The sequence below is a fragment of the Cuculus canorus genome, chromosome 8 (assembly GCF_017976375.1).
Source record: "Cuculus canorus isolate bCucCan1 chromosome 8, bCucCan1.pri, whole genome shotgun sequence".
NCBI lineage: Eukaryota > Metazoa > Chordata > Aves > Cuculiformes > Cuculidae > Cuculus > Cuculus canorus.
In genome coordinates, this window is record NC_071408.1 from 4,270,544 (window position 1) to 4,297,944 (window position 27,401).

Genomic DNA, 27,401 nt, shown 5'->3' on the forward strand with positions numbered 1-27,401 from the left:
TGGCTCAGAGGGAATTTCACGCTCCACGCCGTGGCCGGTAAATCCATCTCTAAGTGATGTTTGATCCCTATATGATGTTTGATCCCTCTGTACGGTTTGTGACGGCTCCTCGCTTCCCTCCTGCGCTCCTCCAGCCAGCAAAAAAGCCTGATATTCCCGAAGGCAGAGGAACCCAGGAGGTGCGATGGGATTCAGGAATGCGGGAAGGGCGTGGAGAGAGAGCAACTGCAGCCCGGGCTCCCCCGTCCCTTGAGCACCTTTCATTGGGGGGTGCAAATGCTTTTCCTATCCCTCCCGGAGAATGCTTCCCGCTCTGCGATCCAAGCTCAAAAAGAGTGATGAACTTTTCCCCCCTTACCTCCTCGACAGCATCCTGACCACGAGCAAGGATTAAACCGGGGGACGCGGCAGGTGCAGCGCCTGGTGCAAGCGCTAACGAAAACGCGATGCGATGGGAAAGGCGAGACTGCGGTGGGAACGGAGCGGGGAAAACGGAGGGAATGGATGCGGGCTGCCTCCTTCCTCCCGAGTTCAGAAAGTGGAGCCAGCCAGGCTCCCGGAGGCTCGGGAGGGAGGCGAGGCAACCCAGCCCCTGCTTTGCTTTCCTTTTTTTTTTTTCGATTATTATTATTTTAAGCGTCCTATTTGTTGAAATCGAGCAATCGATGAAATAAAAAGCGACTTACCGGGTGAAACGGCAGGAAGCGAGGCGGCTGCGGTGGAAGCGCATCCCGGCTCCGAGCGCATCCTCGGGCTACAGGAGGGCTCTGCGCGTCGCTGGGACTTTGGGTACCACCTGCAGCCCCGCGCAGCCGCCCATCCGCCCCGGGGATGCACCGGGCGGGAGCGACTCCGGAGAGGGGAGGAGGGAGGGGAAAAGCGGATTTGCTAAGGCTGAGCTGGAATTTTTGGCGGCGACGGCAGAGATCCTCAAGGAAATGAGCAGCGAGGTGCGGGCTGCGAGCGGCGGGAGGGAGCGATCCCGACAGCGCTGCTGGGATCAGGAGGAGCGGGGCTTTGCCGAGCCGGGAGGAGCCAAGCGCGGCGCCGGGAGCCGAGCGGGGGGCGGGCGGGGCGGGGGGCGCCGAGCACACGGCTCAGTCCCCGCGGCGGAGGCGGTGCTGCGGGGCCGCCGGGACCGGGGGCGGGCGGGGGGCACGGCTGGGGGGAAGGGTGTGGGTATGGGGCGCAGCTGGGGGGAAGGGTGTGGGTGTGGGGCGCAGCTGGGGGGGCGGAGGAGGGCATGGGTGTGGAGCGCAGCTGGGGGGGCAGGGGTGTGGGTGTGGGGCACAGTGGGGGGCGGGTGGGGGTGTGGGGCACAGCTGGGGGGAAGGGTGTAAGTATGGGGCGCAGGTGTGGGGAAAGGTGTGGGTATGGGGCGCAGGTGTGGGGAAGGGTGTGGGTATGGGGCGCAGCTTGGGGGGAAGGGTGTGGGGCACAGTGGGGGGCGGGTGGGGGTGTGGGACGCATCTGGGGGGAAGGGTGCGGGGCGCAGGTGGGGGGAAGGGTATGAGTATGGGGCGCATCTGGGGGGAAGGGTGTGAGTATGGGGCGCAGGTGGGGGGGCCGGTGTGGGTATGGGGCTCAGCTGGGGGGAAAGGGTGTGAGTATGGGGCGCGGGGGGGGGAGAGGGTGTGGGTATGGGGCGCAGCTGGGGGGGGTGTGGGGCACGGACAGGGAGGTCACGGGCATGGGGCACAGTCAGGGGTGCACGAGGGGGCGCGGGCGGGGGGGGGCACGGACATGGGGTACAGCCGAGGGGCACTGGGGGGACGAGGAGGGGCAGAGCCGGGGGGATTGGGGGGGGGCACAGCTGGGGGGTACGAGGGGACAGGGGAATGGGGCACAGGGCACAGCTGCAGGGGAAACTGGGCACAGCTGGGGGGGGGGGGGGGCACGGCTGTGGGGGGGCACGGCTATGGGGCACAGCCGGGGGCCTCGGCTCAACCGAGGGGGCCCCGCAGCCCCCTCTCCGCCGCAGCCCAGCGATGCCCGGCGGCGGTAAGGACCGGGTAGGAGCATCCCCTGACAGCCCCCCCGGCGCCCCCAGCCTTTGTTTGAGACCCCGCTCTTTATTTCGGGGCGGGCATCGCGGCGCCAGCGCTTGCGGGGGGGGGCGAGGGCTGGGTGCGAGCATCCCCCCCCTCCCCTCCCATCCTTCCCGGCTTCTGGGCTCTCTCTGCATGGGAATCACGAGCTGGCTCGGTGGACAAATCTCCCTTTCCCTCGCACGGTGGCTCCGGAGTGTGTGCTGAATTTCAAGGGGTGGGTGGGAGCGGGGAGGCAGCGCCGCATTTATGGAGCTGAGCCCCCCCCCACACACGTTTATGGCTAATAAAAACCTATTTCCCGGTGTGTAGTCAGGCTGAGAGCCTGGCACTGTGGAGCTGAGAGCCAGCCCGCCAGGGAGCAGCCCGCACACCAGCGAGAGGCTGTAGCATCCCTGGCAGCCAGCGAGGTACAATCACAGAATCATAGGATAGTTTGGGTTGGAAGGGACCTTAAACATCATCTAGTTCCAACCCCCTGCCATGGGCAGGGACATCCCACTAAATCAGGTAGCCTGTCTGCGTTCACAGCAGGATCCTGTATGTGATGCGTACCTTGGACAATCTGGAGTGACCACCAGTGTGACCACCAGCCCTTGTGCGCTGGGCTGCCTGTGGTCTTCCAAAGAGACTTGTCATTTCTGTCCAGCTCTTTGATCAAGGAGATTTTTGCCTTCTCTCAGTTGAACTACCCTGAGCTGCTCGGGTACAGAATCACAGAATCACCAGGTTGGAAAGGACCCATTGGATCATCGAGTCCAACCATTCCTAACACTCCCTAAACCATGTCCCTCAGCACTTCATCCACCCATTCCTTAAACACCTCCAGGGAAGGTGACTCCACCCCTCCCTGGGCAGCTGTTCCAGTGCCCGATGACTCTTTCTGTGAAGAATTTTTTTCTGATATCCAACCTGAACCTCCCCTGGTGGAGCTTGAGGCCATTCCCCCTTGTCCTGTCCCCTGTCACTTGGGAGAAGAGCCCAGCTCCCTCCTCTCCACAAGCTCCTCTCAGGTAGTTGTAGAGAGCAATAAGGTCTCCCCTCAGCCTCCTCTTCTCCAGGCTAAACAACCCCAGCTCTCTCAGCCGCTCCTCGTCAGACTTGTTCTCCAGCCCCCTCACCAGCTTCGTTGCTCTTCTCTGGACACACTCCAGAGCCTCAACATCCTTCTTGTGGTGAGGGGCCCAGAACTGAACACAGTATTCAAGGTGTGGTCTCACCAGTGCCAAGTACAGAGGGAGAATAACCTCCCTGGACCTGCTGGTGACCCCATTTCTGATACAAGCCAAGAAGCCATTGGCCTTGTACGTTTGCCAATGTGGCAGTTTGGCGTTTCCAGAATCTTTTGTAAGAGGTTCAGCGACTGCAGAAACCCAAAATTCCTTTGGCATCGCGTTGGTTTGCTCTTGTCAGCACGTTTAATCAGTTTTATAGTAAAGAATTGTGGAGTGATCTGGTGGTAGCAATGATTTAGCCTGCTTTGGGGTTTATTGTCTTTGTAGGGAAGAAAAGGAAGAAAGGATGTTACGGTTAGTGAAGGGAAAAGTGCAGTGTCCATTTCCAGTCTAATAGCTGTTGAATATGTAGGCATGTGTATGATTCATTATGCAGTTAGAAAACCAAGGCCGTACCGTCCGCCTCTTTGCCTCAGAATACACTTTCTCTTACAGCAACAAGTAGTGTAGACTTCTCTCCCTTTCTTCTCTGCCCCTGGTCTCTCCCTCTGCCTTCCTGACAAAATGCCAGTTACAAAGGTCAGCCTGTTTGCATGAAGATCACTCTGTTACTTAACAAAGACACAAAGCACATCAAGCCTGCAATGACTATCAGATAGACTTTGGGATGCGAGACACTCGATAAGGGAGCACTGTCTGTTTTGTAGAGCTGCTGAAATCCCAGCGAAAACAAAAGGCAAGGAGGCATCGTGGAGAAATATGATGAGCCAACAGTGCCAGGGTGCATATAGGCAGCAGTCTACCTAATAGTGTTTGTTGCTGCAAACGCCAGCGAGATTGTGCGGACCTTCCTATATGTACACATATATACGCGCATGTGTGAATGTATAAAAAGAGATTTGCTGAAATACTAGTGCTTTTCTGCTCTTCTCTAGGTTTCTTGCCAGCCCTACTGATGTCCTAGGCTGAACTTGTTCCTCACTCACTTCACGCCAAAGACAGCTTGAATCAGCCAAGGATAATTTTGAGTCTGACCAACTCCACCCTCCCAATAAAGGAGAAAAGGTTGACTTCACTAGTCTTCTGCTCAGACCTTCACAATTAGGTTTGGTTTCCATCTCATAGCATCCCGAGGTGCGGTGAGCATTGTCTGGTTTGTATTTCACTGCGCCCCCTTTCCCTCCCTGCTAACTTCTTTAATCCAGAGCGCAGTACAACTTCATTTCCTCAACCAGTATCACCTCTTCAGTCCTTTTCCACTTTAAATCTAATAAGGATATTGTGATATTCACTTGTGAATTCATGTCCACTACCCAAAGGCTGAAAAAGTTACCTTGGTGTAACAACGCAGGCCTTCTACTGTGGTGGTTTCCAAGATGTGATTGCCACCACTGTTCTGTTTTAGCCCTTAACATAGTCCTGAAGTAGAGTTAAAGTGTGGTAGAGGAGTGTGGTGCTTTTGCGCAACAGTATTCATAATCTGTGGCCTTATAATATAATATCACAAAATTTCATCATAGGGCAAATCGCCAACATTGCAAACAGTGGAGCAAACCGTGCTTGAGTGGGACAGAGCGCGTACCACCCACTGAAAATGCTAAATCCAGACGGAGGACCTGGGTTAACCCAGCAGCCGCGCAGCCTCGTGTGAAAGGGAAGAGGCACATTGAGTCCTCCAGTCCTTAGAGCCAGGAAAACCTATAACGCAAACAATATTGTCACCTCCTTAAAGTGCTTTCCTTTTCCTCGCTATAATGAATTCTCTGCATGCTACTCTGCTGTAAATTCTCCATCTAAAAATTCCATCCACTGCATGTTTTGTCAGGGGAAACTGTACTTGACTTTCGAAACAGTTGGGAGGAGCAAAATGATAACCTACTGAAGTGCCTTGCCCTTAACTGAAATTATGGCGAAGTAATTAAAGTTAGAGCAAAAAGGCTTAAACTTTGGGCTGCTTATGTTCTTAGTGGTTTTGCTTGGGTGGGTTTTTTTTTAGAAGTCTGATTTGAATGTCAAATTTGCATATTGAGCTAGAAAACATAAGGAATGCTTAATAGCTTATGTCCAGTGTTCATATTTTGCTTTGAAAACAATGTATCACATATTCCACGGTTTCATTTCTGGTTACTTATTTGCATCCATAAATTGAATTGCGTATCTAAACAAGTCCTGGATTTGCTCATTATAGAAACAAATATGCTGTATTCAGAGTTTTGCTTCATACACGTACCAGAGGAATATGGAATTGCCAAGCAGCCCAGGTTGGAAGGGGCCTAAAAAATCATTTGGTCCAGCTTTTTATGGGAAAGAAAGCCTAGATAAGATTATCTAGCTTCCTGTCCAATCATATCTTGAAAACCTCCAGCAGCAGGGGCTCTACCATGTCCCCAGCGTGGTTGTTCCCACGAATGATTATTCTTACTGTAAAACAATTCTTTTGTATGTCGAGATGAAACCTTTCCCAGAGCAACTTGTACCTGTTGTCCCTTGCCTCCTTCCTGTAGCTCCCCGGGAGGAGAAAGCCTTCATACTCTTTGTAGCCACCCTATAAATACTTGGACGCTGTGATGAGATCCCCCAAATCTTATCTTCTCCAGGGAAAGAAGACCTAGCTCCTTCAGTATTTCCTCACAGGGCAGGTTCTCCAGCCTTTGATCATCTTTATGGCCCTCCTTTGGACCCTCTCCAGTCTGTCTACTTCTTTCTTGAATTGTGGGGACCAGAGCTGGGCACAGTGCTCCAGGTGCAGCCTGACAAGCGCTGTGTAGGGTGGGATGGTCACATCCCTGCCTCTACTGGTAATGTCCCTGCAGATGCAGCCCAGGATCCAGTTTGCTTTGCTGCAGCAGCAGCACGTTGCTGCCTTCAGCTTGTTGGCCACCAACAACGTATTTTGACCTATGCATTTTTGCTTTAACGGAGATATGATTCACTCGAATGAAATTATAGCCACTGACTTTTTATTTTTCCTGCAGAGGAGATTATTTTTAGGATTTCCTTGCAGGGAATTGACTAGTACTGTAGCGTTTCTTTAATGTCTCCCCAAAAATTAGATCAAAGAAATACAACATTAACAGTGATTGCATGCTCGCTAGCCCTATCCTTTGGCTAAAACTTGAAGGAAAACTTGAAGGGTTGGGTTTTTTTCAGGCTCTTGCTATCGTTAAACACCAGTCTTCTGAGATAGGGTATCCTCTTTGAGCAGACCAATGGTGCTTCTCTACTGCTTTTAGAAGATATTAATTGCAAGACCTATAAGCTGGCGTGAGCGCCCTAGACACAGCTAGGAAAGGACACGGTAACACGTGTGATGTGGGGGTATGAGCTTCTCTAGGGGTTGGCAATCTGCTTCTGTCTTTTCTTTTAAGATATGGATTTATTCTGTAGAACCTTTACAGCTGTTATTGTCTGTGCTACGTAGGGTGATGCAAGGCTGTCTCCTTGCACTGCAAATACACACAGCAGCCTGAACCAGAAAGTACGTTTTTGAGTGAACAGAGGGATTTCATGGCTATATTGTAATAGGCAGTGTTTATAACGGTAAATTCTCCTTAGCAGCTAAAGGAAATGGCAACTGCTATCAAACGGCTTGGTAGGTAAATCAGATTCCTTACAGGATCACAGAGCCATAGAACAGTTCTGGTTGGAAGGGGCCTTTGAAGACCATAACAATAATAATGTGTTACAATACCGTTACTGGAGGGAAGTATATTTTTTTAAAGTTAAGGCATATTTTGGGTATGTTTCTATGGGCAATGGCCAAAAATATGAGCTTGGCATTTTTAAAGTAACATCTGATGTACTCAGGTATTCATTTTTTCCTGCTAGCTGGACTTCAGGAAATCACAAAAAAAGATCCTGGTCACTTTCAAGAAAATGAAAATACCGTTGTAGAGAAGAAGGTAAAGGAGGAGATGCAGTTTAAATCATGTTGAAGCATTATGGTGGAGAGTCAAATGCCTGGTTTTCTTTAGGAAAATTTCTCCTTAGTGACTGCTGTGGTCAGTCAGTACCTGAAGAAAGGTCTTGTGAAAGTAGTGCAATATGTACTTCCAGTAGCTGATAGGCTGGAAATGAAATGGAGGACTTTACAAGCAGTGTGAGAAGCGCTTGCTTAACACTTCAGCAGATTTGTAGAGGAGCAGAGGTGTATTTTTAGTGTATTTGTGTTTAAATACAGAAGCCATGCATCTTCTATCAACCTCTTATCCCCACCTGATTTTAGTGTTGTCACATAGACTTAAATTCAATCTAGCTGTTCATGTTGTGACTTCTTTATAGTCAGAATTGAGTGCCTTCCAGACTAGACAGGGTATTAGTATAAAAAAAAATCCCTGTCCCAGAGAGGTCAGAGTCTGAAATGCGTTTGAACTTATAGTGGAGCGCAGAAGAAGTGTTGAAATGAACAGAAGACTCCTCATATAGAAAAGCAACACCCGCTTTCAGACAAGATGGGTTTTTGGAAGGGTGATAGAGTCGAATGAAGTTCTGTTATATCTAATGCCTGGTACAAAAGACAGACTTACTCTTAAGGTATAGCAAAAGCAAATCTCTATTCAAGGAGTAAGAAATCCTGATTAGAATCTATGTACTTTCCCTTTATGAATGTTTGCAGAAGTAAAACATATGTTTCCCAGAGCATATAAAAGAGATTTGTCATGGACAGAAAAAGGAGCAACAGACAGGCACTAGTGGCATTCTTAGTTGACTCTTTGCAGTGTCCAGGAATTACACAGTAGAAAGGCACAGTTTTAGAGCGTGGTTATGCGGGGAAGAAAAGGGCACGTAGAGAAAGCAGCCTGTGTTTGGGAAATAGATTGTTTTACAGATATTGGTTCAAATTGATAGTCATTCCCTGAATAACATCTGGTGCCTTATCTCAGTGGATGTGGTTATCTTCCATAGAAATTAACTGAGCAAGAATCTGTAGTAAGATTTGAAAATAACCTTTGTTATTATATGTCATTACCTCATAAGAATCAAAATACATGGGCCACTAATGACAATGAAGAAGAACAACACAGTTTCTTGAACAGTCTGTTCAAGGCATTTCCAGTCTTTAGCATGCATTTAAAATACAGCAAAATTACAGGCATTTATCATTTGTCTGGGCCATGGAGCTAATGAGATAGAAAAAGCATGAAGAATTTGGATGGATGAACTCCATTTGCCTAATTTCCAACTCAAACATAATGATGTGATAGTAATAAATGTATATTTTTTTTTTTTTTTTTTTTTTTTTTACAGTTCTTGTCTTGCAAGAGCTTGGGTTGGGTCATTACCATGCACAACGGGTACGTGTTCTTGTCAGCAGCAGCCATCACCCTTGTAACATTTCTGCTTCTTCCCAGCTGGTGGGGAACTGATACAAGGAAGATGTCAGGTTCTCCTCTCAGTCACAGAGGAAAGGAGGCAGTAAAAAAGATGTCTCTTACATCATTTATTTGATTACATTCTCCATTTGTCAAAGCAGTGGAGCACAAAGCCCAAATGTATTTTGTGAAGCACTCTGGAATCTGCTTGGATTTAGGCATGGACTTCAAAATTCAACAAACAAGGATAGCTTTATGTCTTTGGTTACTCTCTAGCATACATTTTGCTGAATCACATGGCAGTAGTAATTTACACATTTAAAGTGGTTCAAATGTCTTTACCGGAAAGTCATGTTTTCAGCTGCATTTATTTAAATGACATTGGAGAGAAAGTAAATAAAACCTCAGAACCTTATTCACAAAACACGTGCATCCAGTTTAGAGTTAGCTGTCTTGATTTTGCTCAACCTTAGAAATAGCATTCACTTTTTGGCAGAAATCTCTAAAACAGCAGAATACTAAGTCGTATTCCTATTTTGAACACTAGAAGATCAGACATCTATTTGCTTGGGGTTTTTTTTGCAGATAAAGACATGAAAAGCAACACGGACAAAATATATTAACCTAGGATAATCTCAGTGTCGCCATTAGTTGTGCCCCTTACACAGGTAGGTAAAAAACCGGCAACATGATAACAAAACAACCCCAAGGTAGGGTTCTCATTGAGCACTATTTGCAACACCTAGAGGCAACAGAATGTCTTCTCAACCAATTTGGACAATTCAGTGTCACCCTATAAAGTAATCGGCAGTTGCGTTTTGGAGGCTATGAAACACTGTTAGAATCTGAATGAATTTTGTAGCTAAAAGCTGGCATATGTATTAATCCAAATACAGTTGGTATGGAGTTAACCAATCTAAACCTTACACCGTTACCTTTCCGCTGGTACTTCGGTCATTGTCTACTCTTAAGAGAGAACCATAGCATGCTTATTTATTTTCAAATTCTGTAGTCAGCACTGTTGTCTTGATAGTGAAAAAAAAAAGTGCATAAATAGCAAAAAAAAAAATGCAGTTACAAGAACCTGAAAAGTACATTACCTTTTTCTCTGATTTCTGAATGAGTATAACAATTTTCTCTGTATAATTAAAAATGGGAAAGCAACGATGAGGTTATTTAACTTGTTCTACTCACAAAAATAAAAGGAGTTCTCGAACGTGGATTTTCCTGTTACAATAGGAGAAAAAAAGATCAGTGAGGTATAACAAATGAAGCTCTACTCCCATACTTTCAAAACAAGTTCCCCACTAAAAATTTGACCTCATCACCCAATATTGTGCTTGGAAAATATACCGACTCGGTATGTGGTTTAGTTCATTATAGAATAGTCAAAGTGGTTGCTTAAGACAATTTTGCTTTCATAGAGTCATAGAATGACTAGGTTGGAAGGGACCCACCCGGTCATCGAGTCCAACCATTCTGTAAGCTTCTGTTCTGGGTCTGGTGTCGTGTTTTAGATCTGTGACCAAAACGGTGCTGGTAACACAGTGATGTTTTAGCTGGTGCTGCACAGTGCTCGCGCGGCATCAGAGCTGTCTTTCCACATCCCCACATCCCCCCTACAACCAAGGCCAATAGGCTGGGCTGGGCAAGATTTTGGAAGCACATACACTCAGGCCAGCTGACCTGAACTGACCAAAGGGATATTCCGTACCATACAATCGTTGAAGTTGGAAAAGACCTCTAAGCTCATCCAGTCCAACCCCACTGTGCCCACTAAACCATGTCCCAAAGCACCACATCTACACAGTTTTTGAACCCCTTCAGGGACGGAGACTCCACCACTGCCCTGGGCAGCCTCTGCCAGGGCTTCACCACTCTTTAAGTACGGAAACATGAGAAGGATATCTCAATGTAAAAAGGATAGGGAGCTGTTGGATTCGGTCCAGAGGAGGCTACAAAGATGGTCAGAGGGCTGGAGCACCTCCCATATGAGGACAGGCTGAGAGAGTTGGGTTTTTTCAGCCTGGAGAAGAGAAGGCTCCAGGGAGACCTTAGAGTGACCTTCCAGTATCTGAAGGGGCTACAAGAAAGCTGGAGAGGGGACTTTTTACAAAGGCTTGTGGTGATAGGAGAGGGGGAACGGGTATAAACTGCAGAGGGGCAGATTTAGACTAGACATGAGGAGTTTCTTCACTATGAGAGTGGTGAGACACTGGCCCAGGTTGCCCAGGGAAGCTGTGGCTGCCCCATCCCTGGAGGTGTTCCAGGCCGGGTTGGATGGGCCTTGGGCAGCCTGAGCCAGTGGGAGGTGTCCCTGCCCATGGCAGAGGGGTTGGAACTGGATGATCTTTAAGGTCCCTTCCAACCCAAACTATTCTATGATTCTAATATCCAACCTAAACCTCTCCTGATGCAATTTGAGGCCGTTTCCTTTTGTCCTTTCACTATTACTTGGGAGAAGCACCCACCTCGCCACAGCCTCCTTTCCGGGAGCTGCAGATGGGGTCATGCTTGGCAATAAAACTGGGGGCCGTTGCTCAGTCTGCTGGTGGGAGAACATGAGCGAGTGCCTTGGCGTCAGCTGGGGTTTCTGGTTTTGTTTCTGTTGTTGAAGGTTTTTTTCTCCACTTATTAATCTGGCTTTGTTTCAACCCGTGATTTTTTCCTCATATTTGCCCTGTCTGTTCTCTTCCCCCATCCTGCCTCTGGGGAGGGAGAGGGTGACGGAGCGGGTGGGCAGGGGCTGAGCTGCCTGCCCCGTTTGTTCGCCCACCGCAGCCTCCAAAGCCAATCTCAGAAATGGAGACGCTGTTCTGCCTCACCACTGTGGAGATTTTGAAACAGAATAGTCTTGTCTGCCAAATGCCCCATCCAGTTTTCCTATTTCACTCCTCTAAGTTCTACCAAATAGGTACTTATCTGCGATCCTAAGAAATGTAGGAAAGCACAGAAAAAAAACTTGAGAAGGTAGGAGTATGTTCTCGTACAAACAGTACTAAAATTAGTAGGCTGGCTTTTGCTGCAATGTTTCACTCTCTAAGTAGCTCTCAATCACTGTCATGTTTCTCTACTAGGTGAGTTTTAGTTGTTTGTGTTTGTCCTTTCATTTGCTCATTTATTTCCTTGAGAACTGCACACAATTTGTACTTATCCTGCTGCTCTACTTGTGGCTCGGTGCACACAGAAATAAGCTATTCACAGAAACGTGGAGGCTCTGGTGGCCTCATTTTGCTCAGGGATTTTGCTATAAAGTACCTATGGGATTAGTGACCCCACTAAAGGTCAAGTAGAGCCCCTGCTGGAGGTGGATAACGATATTTATTGGTATTTGACGTCTTAAGTGGAGCTAAATCTTTACGTAATGCAGGTGGAGATTTATTTGGGAACCTAAAAGGCTTCAGCACCTGTGAGTAAGAGCCTGTGGGACCCCGTGGCGGTGCTGTATGGCGTGATGTGATTGTGCAGCGTCCAGCTTGGTCATGGGTAGACTTTGGCTTCATCAGCTGCTTGGGCACACAACGCGTAAGTAAAACTGAAGGGTCTTATCATTGCTTTAGTTCTCTATCCACATTGCGTGCTATTCTGATTTATCGTTGCTTGTTATACTTTGATCCTGATGAGCCTAGAACTTTTTCTGGTTAAAGAATACTTTTTCATTGTAAGTTTTCACACATGGCCCCTGCGGGATTCCAGGACTGCTCCCCTACAGCCTGGCAGAAGGAGAGAAGATGCTGCCAGTCTGTGGACTGCTGTCACGTGGAGATTGATTGTACCTGTAAGGGCAGATGTTTATAGCTTGGGAATTATTTTATGTGGTTTCTATCTAAAGAATCATTAAAATATAACAAAACAAAGGGAAATACGCAAAGGCTTGTGGTGATAGGACGAGGGGCAATGGGTATAAACTGGAGAGGGGCAGATTTAGACTGGACAGAAGAAGGAATTTCTTCACCGTGAGAGTGATGAGGCACAGTTCATTGGTTGCCCAGGGAAGGTGTGGCTGCCCCATCCCTGGAGGTGTTCCAGGCCAGGTTGGATGGGCCTTGGGCAGCCTGAGCCAGTGGGAGGTGTCCCTGCCCATGGCAGAGGGGGTGGAACTGGATGATCTTTAAGGTCCCGTCCAACCCAAACTATTTTATGATTCTATGAAATACATATTTTTTGTAAACTCAGCAAAAATAAGATTGTAAAATTGTTCTTGACTTGCTTGAAATGAGAAGTAATCCAAAGCATACAAGTTTTAATTGGAACAATTCCCCTGACAAAAGAAGCTAACAGATCATGTCAATGGTCCGTGGGTGTTTGGATTACTGAATATTTCTTTTTCTGAATCGCCTAGGGCAGACACTTGTTGCTGGATCAGATCCTCTGCACCCTGCCTTGCAGATCGCTGGGTAACTGGAAGAAGGCCACTAACAAAAAATTTTACTCTAGGTCTAAGAAAATTTGCTCTGTTTCACCTCTACTTTCTATACATCAATTGCTGGCAAGATTTACCAGGCATTTCACTGACAACTTGCCGTCAACTTCAATTGTAAATATATTTTAAGGACTGTATTTTTACTGCATATGACATAAACCTGCCATTAAACTAAAAATCCCATATACAGATTCGAATCTTCTAGCTCTTCCAAAATGCCTCATTCTTATAACAACAAGCCTCTTTCATTTTTAGAAGCCTGTGAAGAAATGAACTTAGCAACATATACTGTTGGTCACCAGATCTTAGGGTTTTTTCAGATGTTAAATGTTTCCATGGAAATGTAAGAAGTGTCTTTCAAATATTTTTCAACATCTCGTTCTTTCAGCATTGCATTTTGTTCATCTTATATGTTTGGATGCAGATGATCTTATTCTGCAATGTACCGTGTGCAACCATTGATAAAAAGGTGCCCAGTAAATAAAGTAGTATTTTATGCTTGTCACAGGTAATTGTGGTGCACTTTACAGTGGCTTAGTTAAACAATTTCTCTTCCTGTAGGGCCGTAAAGTTGGCAAGCAGCAAGGAGAGCTCTTCTGCAAAGTTTGCCAGTGTATCCACTGTTTATAATAGTACTGGGAGTATTTTCCATTCTCAAATCAGCAATTGGAACAATGAAGTCATTTTAAGTTACGCTGTTTCTTAATGTGCTCCTTGCACAGTAATTACTGTATCATCACCTGCAACATCTTGCAGTGCTGGGAAGTGAAAACCATTATCCTAACAAGTTTTCTGTAAGGTATTCAGTTCAAGTTAGCTAAAGGACACACAGGGTGATCCTACCGTCTTCTTCATCAAATTCCTCCCACATTAAGACAGGCTGAGAGAGTTGAGGTTGTTCAGCCCAGAAGAGAGGAGGCTCCAAGGAGACCTTATAGAGACCTTCCAGTACCTGAAGGGGCTACAAGAAAGCTGGAGAGGGACTGTTCACAAAGGCTTGTGGGGATGGGATGAGGGGCAATGGGGATAAACTGGAGAGGGGCAGATTTAGACTGGACATCAGGAGAAAATTCTTCACCATGAGGGTGGTGAGGCCCTGGCCCAGGTTGCCCAGGGAAGCTGTGGCTGCCCCATCCCTGGAGGTGTTCCAGGCCAGGTTGGATGGGCCTTGGGCAGCCTGAGCCAGTGGGAGGTGTCCCTGCCCATGGCAGCGGGGGTGGAACTGGATGATCTTCAAGGTCCCTTCCAACCCAAACTATTCTATGATTCTATTGTGTGCTTCTATTCTATGATTCTATGATCTACTTCTGCACCCAAAGTTATTCTCATCCTATTCACATGCTCTCCCGTTTTGTTTAAAGAATCTTCTCCCAAAATGTGTCACTGCGACGACAGATGTCTCTGTCCGGTCTTAAAGACAGTCTTATTTTGGTCACAGAAAGCCTTTTCTGGAGGGAATTATGTAAGTTCTGCCTCACATCAAGAATCACAAATATTTAAACGTAAGTCTCTGAGTAGCTTGAGAAAAGTTTCTTTAAAACTTCTTTTGATGATGTTTCATCATTAAAGCAAGATTTCTAAGTACATTCACAATGACCTATTTGTCAGCCACTAAAGCTGGTAGGTATTGTGTGTGAACCATACTAAAAGTGTTCCATGTATCTCCTGTGATAGAAATAATTTGCACTTGGGTGGGTTAACCTTGAGAACCAGACGCCCACCCAGCCACTCTCTCACTCCTGCCCCTCGACAGGACAGGCAGACAAAGTAAGATGAAAGAGCAGGTAGAGTGGAATAAGGACAGGAAGATCACTTACCAGCTGCTGTCATGGGCCAAACATACTGGGAGAAAATTAATTTAGTTTATTGACAGTTGAAACAGATTTGGGATATCAGAAGCACAGACAGAAAATTAAATGAGTGCCTTCTCCCTCTGGTGTTCCCCGGACTCAACTTCACTCTTTCATTCCCAGCTCCTGGGGCACTTCCCCACCTTCTTCACTGACCGTGGTGTCTGCAGGGCTCTCTCATGCTTTTTTCCCTCACTCCTCTACCTGTCCAGAATTTTTGCACATTCTTAAATATATTTTAAGAAAGGCACCACAAGTAGGCAGCTTTGTTTGCATCTTTTCTTTGAAGGAAAAGGGAAGAGGAAAACAGAAGGAGAATTGACTTTCCAGGTGAACTTACAGCTAGATGCAGAGAGACCTTTGTTCTGCTCAGATTTTTACGTCTACCGAATGCCTCTTGTAACACTTACCTGTGTGCTTCTCTTTGCTCAGGTGCTTATATGCTGTCCTCAAGAGAAATGGATCCAAACCCATGCCTGAGTGCTTTCCTGAGATATGGCCAAAATCTATACACAAATGAAAGATAATCTGTTCTAGTTTATTTTAAATATATTATTGGGGGAAAAAAATTGGCAAGCAAATTCTGTAAGTTGTCAAGGTAGGCAAAGAACTAAATACAAAGTCAAGAGAGAAGAGGTCCTCTTCTTCGTATGCCAGCTTCTTCAGCTTTCACCATAGGAGGCACTAGAGACTTTTCCTTGGGACTTTATCAGCTTTGTTAATTTGCCTCTATTCTGAGTCCTTATAAAAGATCAGCCTAAGAGTGCAAGATAATTTCTGTCCGGTGCAAACCAGACTGAACCTATAAGAAAATGACAAGGCTATTACTGTAAGGATAAAGCGCCACTACTCAAAGGACAGCTACTGTAAAACCATGGACATGTAGTGCAGCATGGTATGCTGGAAAAGATGCAAAGCAGTCTCGAGTTTCTTTCCCTGTGTGAGGGCAAGAGTGAGGGAGGGAGGTGCACCGAGTACATGACGAGAAAATCTGGAGTTTTTCCTTTGTATGGAAACCTCAGCAGTTTGAGTAGCTTGGGGTTTTCAGGGAGGGGGTAGCTGAGATTGTTTTAATTTCAAACTGGAAAGTAAATTCCACTCCCTGTTTAAGAAAAAAAAATCCAAACACTACCAACGAATAAAGATTTCAAAAGAGAGGAGGAAAACACAGAGCCTTGTATGCATGCAGTGGACTGTCTGCTTTGGCATGCACTGGCAATGCAAAGCGGAAAACTATGCCTCAACCTCAGCCAGTTGCCTCCAGAGCACAGGGACTGCCACTGAGCAGCTTAGAACTACCTGAATAGCGCCTGTATTCACTCACGTTTTTCACATTCGTGTAAACAGGATACCTTTGTGGTTGGATTCAGAACACTCTTTGCAATCACGCTTCTGGAAGCATGGTTTTGAGTTTGGGGACTGTTGGTCCGAGGGAAAGAGCAGATGGTCTCTGCCTTGAGTTTGCAATCAGAACAGCACGAGCTTGGTTCTGTACGTGTGGTGCTGCTTCACTCCACTTGAGGGGCTGGGGCTATAACTCTCTGTGGCAGCTGGATCTGAACGGAATCGCAAAACGGCAAATACTTTGGAGCTAAAAGTGCAGGCTCAGGATTTAGGGATGCAGTACATACTGCTTTTAGTTTTATAGAGCAAAATCACACCAGCGAAGGCACTAAGCCTGTCTTCCAACATCATTTGAGTAGTCATTGTTGGACTTGTGGTCTGGAGACATCCAAATGCCAAACCAATGTCCCTTTGAGGGCTGGAAGTTCCTCTATCTATTTTACCAGAAAGTGTAGCACAACCGGAGGGGCTCTGTAGAATAAGAGTTAGTATTTAGGAGCTGAAAGCCTCACCGTGCGTGTTTCAGGAGGCAGGGTAAGGTTACTTTAGACAAGTTAGAGCTATGGACTGACTGCTCACACAATGAGTCTCTTGCTTTAATTTTATTGATAAGGATTCCAACTAGGGAGGTCCAAGATTGCTCCACAGTGAAAACCGAAGTGCAATGAAGTGATGATGGTGACCAGATTCACTTTAGAATTCAAACGGTTATCCCTTGTTTTATTTACTTAGAGCATAAAAAAAGCAGCAAGGGCACCTATTCATTGAATTTAGATGTCAGCAAAAATTATGAGACCTGAGAGGAGCCTACCGTCATTCTGGGAGGCACAATAAGCACAGAGTGATCAGAGAAACCTAACCTCTGAAACACTGACAAGTTAATAAAATAAGTGCCACCAACCAGCCACAAATCTCATTATTTTCTCCTGAATCTTTGGGTTTCTACACTTCTGGTACTGTTTTGTTGTTTTGGGTTTTTTTTTTCTCCTAGGGATAATAATGAATGTTCCATGGAATAGCTTTATGTGTACATTGTCCTGTACTAAATGTTTTCTCAATGCACTGTATACGTAGGAATCCTGTATTGACAGACAAATCTTAGAGTTTGCTGTCAGTCTTGTCAGTGCTTGATTTACCTCTAGCTTTTTCACAATCATAATGTCCTTATCACCTTTCCGTGTTGTATAGCAGCTGGCATTCAGTCTTCCCAGCTTCTGCGTTTGGATTATGTAAAGCAATTGCTTTAGAACTAATGCCATACAAAATTGTAGTGGAGGGGTGCAGATTCTTAGGGGCTTTATAAGAGATGTTCAGGGATGTGCTGAGCTGGTTTCTACACAGAAACTTAAAACTAGGCCTGTTTCATTAACAGATCCAGTAATTTAGATGGACTTCTAATGGTTGAAAGCCAGCTGGTCTCTGAGAGAATGCTGCAAGCCACGGAAGGGGTTCCTACACGTTCATCTGCTTTGTGTTTTCCAGAGTTACACTGAGTGTATCTACCACACAACATGTATGGAGAGGAAACTGAGTCATAGTTATCTTTTTGTTCTTTGCTCTGCTTTTTGTTGTTGCTTTTTTTCCCCCCAGGATTGGATTAAAGATGATCCAGAAAGCAGCCTCTGGAACAAGTGCTGGTCCTGTAGAATCCCCGTTTCATTGATATTCCAGATAATGATATGACTGGAGGTTGATAGCATGTCTTGTTTACCTGTCTTTGGGGATGCCCTGCTAGAACTTCGACCTCTCATGACTGCACCGTCCATAGCTTTTATAGAGAGCTTCTCTGCAATCCCAGTTTTGGTTATGACGTGCTATTGTTTTGAGGTTTCCCAATTCAGAGTACCCGATACTGCAAGAGGCCAATGTCGCAGCTGATGACAATGGCATTGAACAGCGTGACACGCAGTAGATACGGGAGCAAATGGAGTATGACACAACGACACGTTCGTAGGCACCGTGACAGTGTTTGTGGGGGCCTTCTGGGTTGGAGGGAAACAAGGGTGGTACAGGTTGCACTCATCTGGCTCAGACCTGAGGTGGTTATATCCAGGCTGCTCCTGGTAGGATTCAGCAAGAGAGTTCTCTCTGCAAGGCAGCAGGCGGTGAACAGCAGGCAGTGAACAGCAGGCAAGCAGCACTGACAGTCGGGAGGTTGGGCCTGCAGGAAAAAACAACGAACAAACCGAAATGACAGGAGTTACCATGACACTTATCATCGCAATTTCACTCTCTGTATTTTTTAAATAAATGCGTTGTCCAAAGACTTTTCTTTTTAAACGGCAATTTCATCTTTCTAGTCACAGGGACGTTTTCCTGGAAGCTATGGAAATGTTCTAAGCACTGCACTACTCATCTCCATCCAGAAAGGGTTTAATCCTTATGTAAAAGCATATAAGCACACTCCTCCTCGTTTGTTTTCTTCAGTCTTTTGGTTTTGCTGTAGCCCAGAGTGTAGAACTTGTGGTGGAGCCTGAGCATTATGCTGGACTTCGACAGGGTTAAAACCACTGTGCTCTTTGTAACATAAATACATTTTCCAAAGTAGTTGATCAGCTTAATTTCAACGTAGCAGTCATTTTCCCTCCTCTGTATTGGTATAACTTGACAAAAACCACCCTCCAGTAATCTCATAGTATTCCCTGTGCTACACTGTAGGAAACATCTGCCCATCTCGAATAAGCTGAGGATATTTTTTCCAAGTTTCTGTCCAAACATTTCTGCCATGAGTAGGTTGTTCGTTAGGATTAGTTGCTTTGGGAAAAATGGGATACCAGAGTAAAACTGTGGCTTCTTGTGGGGAGCCAGCTGTACAGGAAATACTTCTATGAAAGAAAAATAAGTCAAAGGGTCACAAACGATATCTTTGCAATGGGTATTTTGTCTCCACCTTCAGCAGGAGTGTAACTTCTCAGATTTCCCTTCTGGTTTTAAATATTTGTTCTGCTTTTTCTAACCCGTATATACCTATAAAGACCCATTAACATCTGAATTAGCAGAGTAAGAAAGGAATAATTTCATTTATATCATAGTTTCTGAAAGGAAGTGTTAGAAACATAAGATAGACAACTTCTTCATTGCAGGCACTACGATTATATCTTTGACTCACAACTATGTGTTTACTTGACTTTCCTTTCCTGGGAGTTGCTTTTAAATTAATGGGACCTCTTCATGGCATGAAGGCTGAGATATGGGTTTGTGTTATAACTTCCTACTAGAGAAAAAAAACTCCAGCTACTACCAGGAAGATGTTTTTGCTGAGTACAATAGACAAAGTCACCTAAGCTCTTATCTCTGCTGTCACACAAAAATCAGCTGTTTGTTTATTTTAAAAATCCAGTTTATTTGTAAACTAGTAAAAAGTGAAAACCGGCAATCAAAATGAAGAGTTTTGTAAGGAACCAAGATAAACAGATTCTCTATGAGATGTCAATGTTAAGGTCATGCAATAGTTGTCAAAGGGTATGAAAATCAATATATAGGACATACCTGCCACAGGAGCGGGAGAAAAAGAAATTAGAATGGGAGCAGCATAGCAATCAGACTCACTAACCCTGTAATTTTTGTACTTACATGCATTATTTTAAACATTCAGCTATCTCAAGAAATTAACAGAGATTAAGTTAGAAATTTGTCATTTCAGCTGACAGATCCAGCAGCTCATAAAATTCAGCCATGAAGAGGGAAGAAAATAAGACAGTTAAAAATAGAAAGCCTTTGAAATGAATGTCTTATCTCAATCCTCAGCAAAAATAGTCGAGGTTTTTTTCCTGATTGTAGATTGATAAAAATGTAGTAGATAGAATCCTGCACTGGTATTATATCAGATTAATTGGCTTAGACAGAAGTACGTGGATTAAACCAACAGAGCATCTGTCCCGCTTGAGGTACTGAAATTAAAATATTGAAAAACACACCAATTGAAATTCAGTAAAACATTTAGATCAGTACAGGATCAACGTGCCAAACAGTATGGTGAAAGCTGAGCTTTTCATAAAAGTGCTATGAGTTGAAACTAGGTAATTAAACTTATTCAGCAGTTTGTAACCCAATCGATACAATTTTTACCATTAGTAGTAAAAAAGAAAAAAAGACTATTAGTAATAAAAGCCTCAAAACTGAGGAGAACGAAGCCTTCGCCATGGGCATCATAAACTTCCCAGGAACCATAGGCATCATAAACCTCCCCTTCCCTAAGCCTTGAGGAACACCAGGGCTGTCAGCCTTAGGAGACAAAGGAGCACTACAGCAAAGCAGGAGGTGCTGGGAACAACTTTTTCTGTATGATAATACTCATTCCATTATTAATGAGGCTTTTCTGTAGCAAGTAGACAATCTGGGCTGTTAGGCAGTTGAAAGATTAATGTAACTAAAGCCAGAACTTACTGTCATCTCTGCATTTTTTCTTTATGCGCACGATATTTTAATTGTTAAGGTTTCACCAGTGGTCTCAGCCCCAAGATGGGACCTCCTAGGACCGCTCTTGGGTGGAATCCTAGAGGAACTGAGGTGTTTGAGAAGGAAGACAGACCACTGCCCACCAATGTGCTTTTAACCAAATGTTAAATGTGCGATTTAACCAAACTAAGCAACAGGAACCGCTGTGGTCAGGCTCATCATTCAAGAGTCACACCATGCTAGAAGGGACAATAGAAGTCCTGATTTGAGGGTAACAGGCTGGATTAGACTTACATGCTCCATGACTACATCATTGCAGAGAGGAATCCATAAGCACGGAGTCCCCTTGATGTTAAATGTGTTTCTAGAACCTTTGAGTGGGTGCGTTGGGTATGTGGTACTCTTGGTTTGCGCTTTGTGTAGCCACTGTTCGGAGACTGAGCAGCTTGCGCTTGGGAAGGAAGGCTGTGGGGTGTTATAAATCAGTGGCACAATGCTTAATGCCGCAGCGCTAGCCTCTTGCTTTTAGGTGAAGAACCTTCTAATTATGTTTTTAGCCATCTTCCCAGACTTGCATCAATGGTTCATATTCTTAAATGCAACGGCTTTTCGGCGTGCTCCATCATAACCACAGGACTGCATGGCAAAATGAATAAGAACTAGCTTCTCACCATCTAGATTAAAACAGTATTTTTACAGCAGCGGCTCAGAACACTGCATCTTGCAACAGTGCTACTTTAATGCTCTAGGCCACTACTGCAGAACAGTCTTATTTTTATAAGCTTGATGGAAAGATTAGGTGTCAAATTTAATAAACCCTTTGGCTCTTTTTCTATTATTCTCTGCCATGGGTCACCTCTGCTTTGAAGTAGAATATTTTTTCATTTGGTGGTGGCAATAATCCAAATATATAAGCCACCATATATCATTTGATATAATTTGCATTGATTGGCAGGTTTAAAGCTAACCTGTATTAATGAATTTGTGCGTGTGTAATATAAGTGCTTCAGACAGACCGGGGTAAAAATCTTATTAGTAAAGTATAGGGAAAGCTGTATTTGGATGAATGAAAAAATTCATTTCTTCTGCAAGGAAAGATCCCAAAAACTGGGTATGGACTCCAGTTTTAAGTAAAACAGTTTAAATAGTTTTGCTAATAATCAAAAGTACTTGATGCGTCGACTAGCTGATGCCTGTACATCTTCTCTGAGAGCAGTCTCTTTCCCTCGCTCACACAAACCCTTCAGATGCAATTATGTTCAAGTTGAGCTGCGTAGGATTCCTTTGTTAGTATGATGATACTGCCTTCTATAAACTGTCCAAGGTCGAAATATCTCAGTGGGGATATACCAGCCCAGACAGAATTTCCACAATGAAAGGTCTTGGAGGGGCTCCCTGCATGACTTCACAATCAGGGAATAGTAGCCAGATAGACATCAGGGCTATATGAAATTATATGTGAGCCTTTAGTCTTAACTAAGTAGAAAAGGCACATGGGTCTCATTTGCAATCTATGTGACCAGGTTACTACCCTGTTAACTATTTACTTTTCCATTGACCCCCAAAATGTCCTGATTTCATCTAAGTGCTGAACAAACCCAGGAAATCTCTTTTTTTTTTTTCCAGGGTACAGTGTTCCATGCATAGCTTGGAGAGTTGTATGGGATCGTTGTTCAAAGTGAACTTGACATGGGATGTAAAACTGAAATCAGTTCTGATGTTTTAAGTGGAATACAAAAATATCACATAGTATTTCTTGAAAACCTTAGAGAAAACATGATAATGCATTGAGAAACTCTCTAGAAGAAGCAACACCTCCATCTTGCAGTGTGCAAATGCTTCTATGAAGCTTTACAGACTGTCTGGACTGACTTCTATTACCATGAAAACAGCAGGACCTGTTTGTAAACAGGGGTGAATGAGCAGGAGTAGAACACCACAACAGGCAAGGGAGTGAAAGGACAAACTTCTTAGGAGTAAGAAAGAAGTGGAAAGCTGAAAGACAAGAATATCCGCCGGTTAGGACATTAAAGTGTCCTTTGAGTTTGGATAGCTTATTGGAAAAAAAACCTTAATGGAAAACACAGAATCAGAGAACAGGGTGTAATGAAAATGCTTTCAGTCTCTCACAACAGTGTCTTGAGCATCTCTGCAAGTGTTTGGGAAATGAAGTGGGATGAGAAGAAAGCTCATGAATTTTGTTAATCTTCGGTGTCTCTGTTCACTGTCATTTGCTTTGTTTGAGAATTCAGAGGAAAGGAATCAGTTTCTTGTGAAACAGAATAGAGAAAGTGGTTTTGTTTCCTGGCAAAAATATGACTAATACATTCTGTGTATAAATGTCTCTATAGCCTGAGAGCTGAGTGAGGTCAGAAGACACTTAGACAGCAATATGCCTCTGACCCCAGTACTTATAATGGCACAGTGTTTTATGTACAGCTTTTTTACATTATGGGTTTCATCCACTAAACTAAACCTTAATTTAAACTTGCTCATCTAACACTGTTGCTTGCAGTTTCAAAGTCTTGATTGGAGATAAGGTGAAATTTTCCTAGCTTTAAAATAAAAGTTTAGCAAAAAAGGAAGCGGGGAGGGGGAAAAAAAAAGTTAAGGAGAAAATCAATGATAATGGAGTGCAGGTGGAGCTCATTTGGGGTAATGAGGTTCTGAATGGATGTTTTGCAAACAGAACACTTTTTGTGACCTAACAGCTCAGCCAATTCACATGCTGTTTGTAAATGGTTTGTTTTGTTCCTTCTGAACTCAAGTGGAAATGGAGATTTCTTCTGGTGTCTTGGTGCTTCGGAGAGGGAGGTACGAATTAGCAAGCTGCCATTTAAACATTCTCCCTTATTATGCTTGAGCTGCTCTGGTTTCCTGCTTGCCTTCTCAGTCAGAGGGACTGAAACCACACTGACAAACAAATGAGTTTGGGAACTGGGATTTTGGAATTATTTTGGCCACAGAGATGATAAACGCTCACTCAGTTCTCTCATGGGCGCGGTGGCTACCGGGGCTGCTCACGGGGCTCTGTAACACAGTGTTCAGGGAGCTCGAGTTCAGAGTTCAGCTTGTACAAAGGATTACTTAAGTCTGTGGTTGGCATCCTATGTGAGAAAATGCGTTGCGAGGAGAGAAACAAAGATGTTGTGACAGCTCCTGTGTATAGAAATTGAATATTAAATCATACAGGCTGTGTGGGGCACAAATACAGGGCTTCTGGCAGGGCTTCTGAGTTCAGCATAACCTGTCAACTCAGTTTTGGGCTCGTAAATATACAGTGGACCTCTGGCCCCTGGCACTACTTGGTTTAATAAGGCCCGTTATTCGCTATAAAACATCTATATTCTGTATTACTGGATATGGAATACATTCCCAAACATCTTCAGGCACTTGATTTCTGAGTCATTAGCTGGAGTGACTCATCGTATTTTCCCTGAATGAAAAAAGGGGGGGAAAAAAAGAGGGAGAAAGAGAGTATAAAATGCAGAAACAGCATTTGCAACTTTTTCTTGCTGTTCTAAGGAAGCAACCATACTGCAAAGCATCCCTTTGCCACGGTCCTCAATAAGATATGATTATCCCTTGTGTAAGGAGAAGTGGAGATGAAGACCAGAACTACATGATGCAAATTGTATAGCACAAATAAGAATTCCCATCTACAAAAGAGAGCAGTAGCAAGACCTGAGGGTGATTAAGGATAATGCATTAGCCATCTGCACAATGTCTGGTAGCATCAGGAAGGTAAACAAAGACTTAGCATGTATTATGTCTCTGAAAGCGAGATGTATAAATCAGAGGTTAAATATGCACAAGGAAAGCAATAGAAGAGCCTCATGTGGAATACTCAGAGCTTTTCTTTTTGAGATATTACATGAAGACTATACGAAACTGGAAAAGATTAAAAATCTGTGACAGAAGGTACCTAGACTAACCCTAGAAACAAAGGAAATGCTTCGTAAGGAATGAGAAACCAGACCCTGTCAGCACGCGCAAAGGAAACTGAGACCTCGGAGAAAAATCTAAGCTTTAAAATACCCTAAAAGAGAAAGACAGATGCCAGTGCAAGGCATTTAAATACACTAACAGCTAATTGAAAAACAAACATGTAAGGGTCTAAATGAAGGCAGAGATTAGTAGCCTAGAGTAATTTGACAGGACTGAGATGTGCACAAGTAGCTGTTGCATGCTATAAAATAAAAAAGACTGCATCAGCTCAAAGGAGTACTTTACTAACTCACCAGAGCCAGGTCGTGCCGAGAAAGGACTTTAGGAAAGTAAAGAAATTTGTCTTATAGATAACCTATCCATGCTAATGGGTTCAAAAAGCAATTGGTCTTCTCTGGCATGGGTCTGGTTTAGCTTTGATGAGTATGCATGTGGCATAATCTGCAGTTCAACAGTAAAATCCACCCCTAACAAAAATTTCAGGATCTGTCTTACAAGGTACTCTTGCAGTAGAACTTAATGAAAGGCATAATGATGGTGGGGGAAGAACAGTTGAGCTTTAAATGATGGGTTACAAAAAGAAACTTCTCCTGGAACCTCTATGCAAAGACTTATGGCACAGAGATAATCCCGAAGCAAAACATCTTAATTTTATATAGACTACTTTTCTCTAGTTGCCGCTGCACATAACAAGACTGTCTTGAGAGAAAAATCCACTTTATTTTTTTAGGAGAACTCAGAGCCATTAGAGATTTTGAGAGGGAAACTGGTAGAGGTCTGCCCTCCCTTTGAAAAGGAATTGATTTCCAAAAGGAGTACTTAGTTTTCTTCTCAGGTCTTACAATTCCTAATCCAAGATCAGTAAGTAGCGGAACAGGGGTTAAGGAAAAGGGATGGAATAAAAGCTTCCTGTTCTCAGTAATAAAAAGCCCTTTGAGAAAAAGCAACGGTAGATGGCTGCTGTCTTCTGGCAGAGTTTCCCTGCGCAGAGCTGGCTCTCAGCTTTGCAGCAGTCTGGGCAAATTTTGCAGAGATGGTAGAGAGGGTTCTGAACAGCAGGAGAGAAACAGAAGGATTTTCCGCTTTCTTTACATACCAACCACCCCTCTGAGTCACAGGGTAGGACTGTTGCCCCTACAAGGCACAGCCTTCTACCCAGCAGCGGTGGAAGGAGGGGATGGGAGATGCTGAAGCCACTACAACCTGTACCTGGCACCAGGGAGTGCTGTCAACTGCCTTAGCTTTCTACAGGCAAATCAATGCTCTCTGGACTTGTCCTACAATCTTGGATGCAAGTTGTTATCTTCTGGCTTTTGTGAGATTCTTATTTATACTTTTTTCTCATCTGTAAGTTTGAAATGCCTAAATGTAGGTATAGCCCACAAAAACCAGCTTGATGGGAAGGCAGTGGGAAGCCTCAGGTCCATTTGAAATACTGCCCATGGAAATAGAAAGAGAAAAGCTTGATCTTTTGTTGGATTTATGGAATAAACGTTATAGGGGGAAGGGTGCACATAGATTAGAAAGAAAAAGTGGAATCCCCAATGTAGTTATATTTGATAATCTCTGGCAGCTTGCCTTTGCAAAGCTGTTGTGAGGGAAAGAAAAGTTGAAGATGAAAGCCATGATCAAATGTTTTGGGCAGTATAGCTGTAAAAAAGTGTGTCTGAGGTTGTACCTTATCCGACAAGGCCAGATCTCCTGGGACTTTACCATTCCTATGCAGAATGTAGGAACTCAATTTACTTTCACATATTAAATTTGCTGTTATGTCGATAGTGTTACATCTTCTGCTAGAAAACAAATGTGATCAGCATCACTAACAAGTACCATCTGCTACAAAAATAGAATGTATGCCATAAGATCGTAAAGCAGTCTTTTAATAAATAATATCTATTTATGTATCAATAGATGTTAAAGTATGCTAACAGGGTGAGGGAGAGACAGATTACGAAGATGAAAGCTTCAAGGTTTGCCCCACTCACTGGTCAAAATTAGGAGCCTCAGTTGTTAGACTATACACACAAATTTTCACTTTAAAGCTGAAATTATGTTTCTAGCTAAATCAATACCAAATAATGTTTCCGTGCCAAAGCTGTAGTGGCTACTGGCAAATAAATACTCAGCTGTTCCTGGGGAAGTCTTCTACTGGTGGTATCATCTGTGTTCCCACCTGTAGTCAGAATAGGGTTATAGATAAGGGGTGTAGAAATGGAAGGCTGCAGAGGTTTGGAAAGGCTGTCACTAGGAATGTTTACTGCAAATGTCTCCTGCCTCTGTCATCCTGAATACTGCAACATGCACAGAACAAAGTAGGGTTTCTTTCATTGACAGTGGATGCCGCTGCTATGTCAAGTTTGGCAGTGGGAAAACTGGAATAAAGAAGAAGAAAACATGTATTTTTCTTTAAAGCGACAAAATTTGTGTTTGGGTAAGGCATTGTTTCTGTGAGACCAAGTCACTCAAATGCTGGTGCTTGGTCTTATGCTTTCAAAAGCAGAACCTGCGCTTCTGTAGTTGGCCAATAAAAAAATATATTTCAAGGGTTATGGCACTCCTTATCTTTGTCTTGGGCATGATTTTATGTAGGAAATAAAAGGGAATCTCTTCCCATTCTGCCGGCTTGTCTTTAATAGGTAGTTCCATTTTACACATTTCATTTCTCAAGCAGTGAAAAACAGAGGATAAGAAGAGGTGAAGAGAATGAATGTCTGATGTTTTCTTTGATTCTGCAGTATACCATCAATTAAACTACCATAAAAAAAATAATGGATCATTTAATTATGTGTTCAGGCCATTCTAGGGGAGCTTGATATGAAGCTTCACTTTTCTGATGCATTTCTCCATGGGAGAGGGCTGTGGTAAAATGTTTACTTACACTTTGTAACACTGCAGTCTCTGCT

General features: G+C 44.3%; 1 protein-coding gene and 1 long non-coding RNA gene across 6 annotated transcripts in view; one reads left to right on the plus strand and one right to left on the minus strand.

The window, feature by feature from the left end:
- Positions 1-1,028, minus strand: part of BRINP3 (BMP/retinoic acid inducible neural specific 3) — a 195,297-nt gene extending 194,269 nt beyond the window's left edge. For both annotated transcript variants that reach the window (XM_054073474.1, XM_054073473.1), the window contains exon 1: positions 687-1,028. In XM_054073474.1, the coding sequence (XP_053929449.1) occupies positions 687-730 (44 nt within the window). In that variant the 5' untranslated portion in view covers positions 731-1,028. The remainder of the gene's footprint in view (positions 1-686) is intronic.
- LOC128852930 (uncharacterized) lies at positions 874-25,618 on the plus strand. 4 transcript variants are annotated; one of them, XR_008451074.1, is made up of 4 exons: positions 874-950; positions 4,159-4,357; positions 11,906-12,060; positions 22,177-25,618. It is a non-coding gene; the product is annotated as an uncharacterized LOC128852930 (long non-coding RNA). The 4 variants fall into 4 exon arrangements; XR_008451073.1 differs by lacking the exon at positions 22,177-25,618 and adding an exon at positions 17,743-17,928; XR_008451072.1 differs by lacking the exon at positions 22,177-25,618 and adding an exon at positions 15,241-17,131.
- Positions 25,619-27,401: the final 1,783 nt, after the last annotated feature.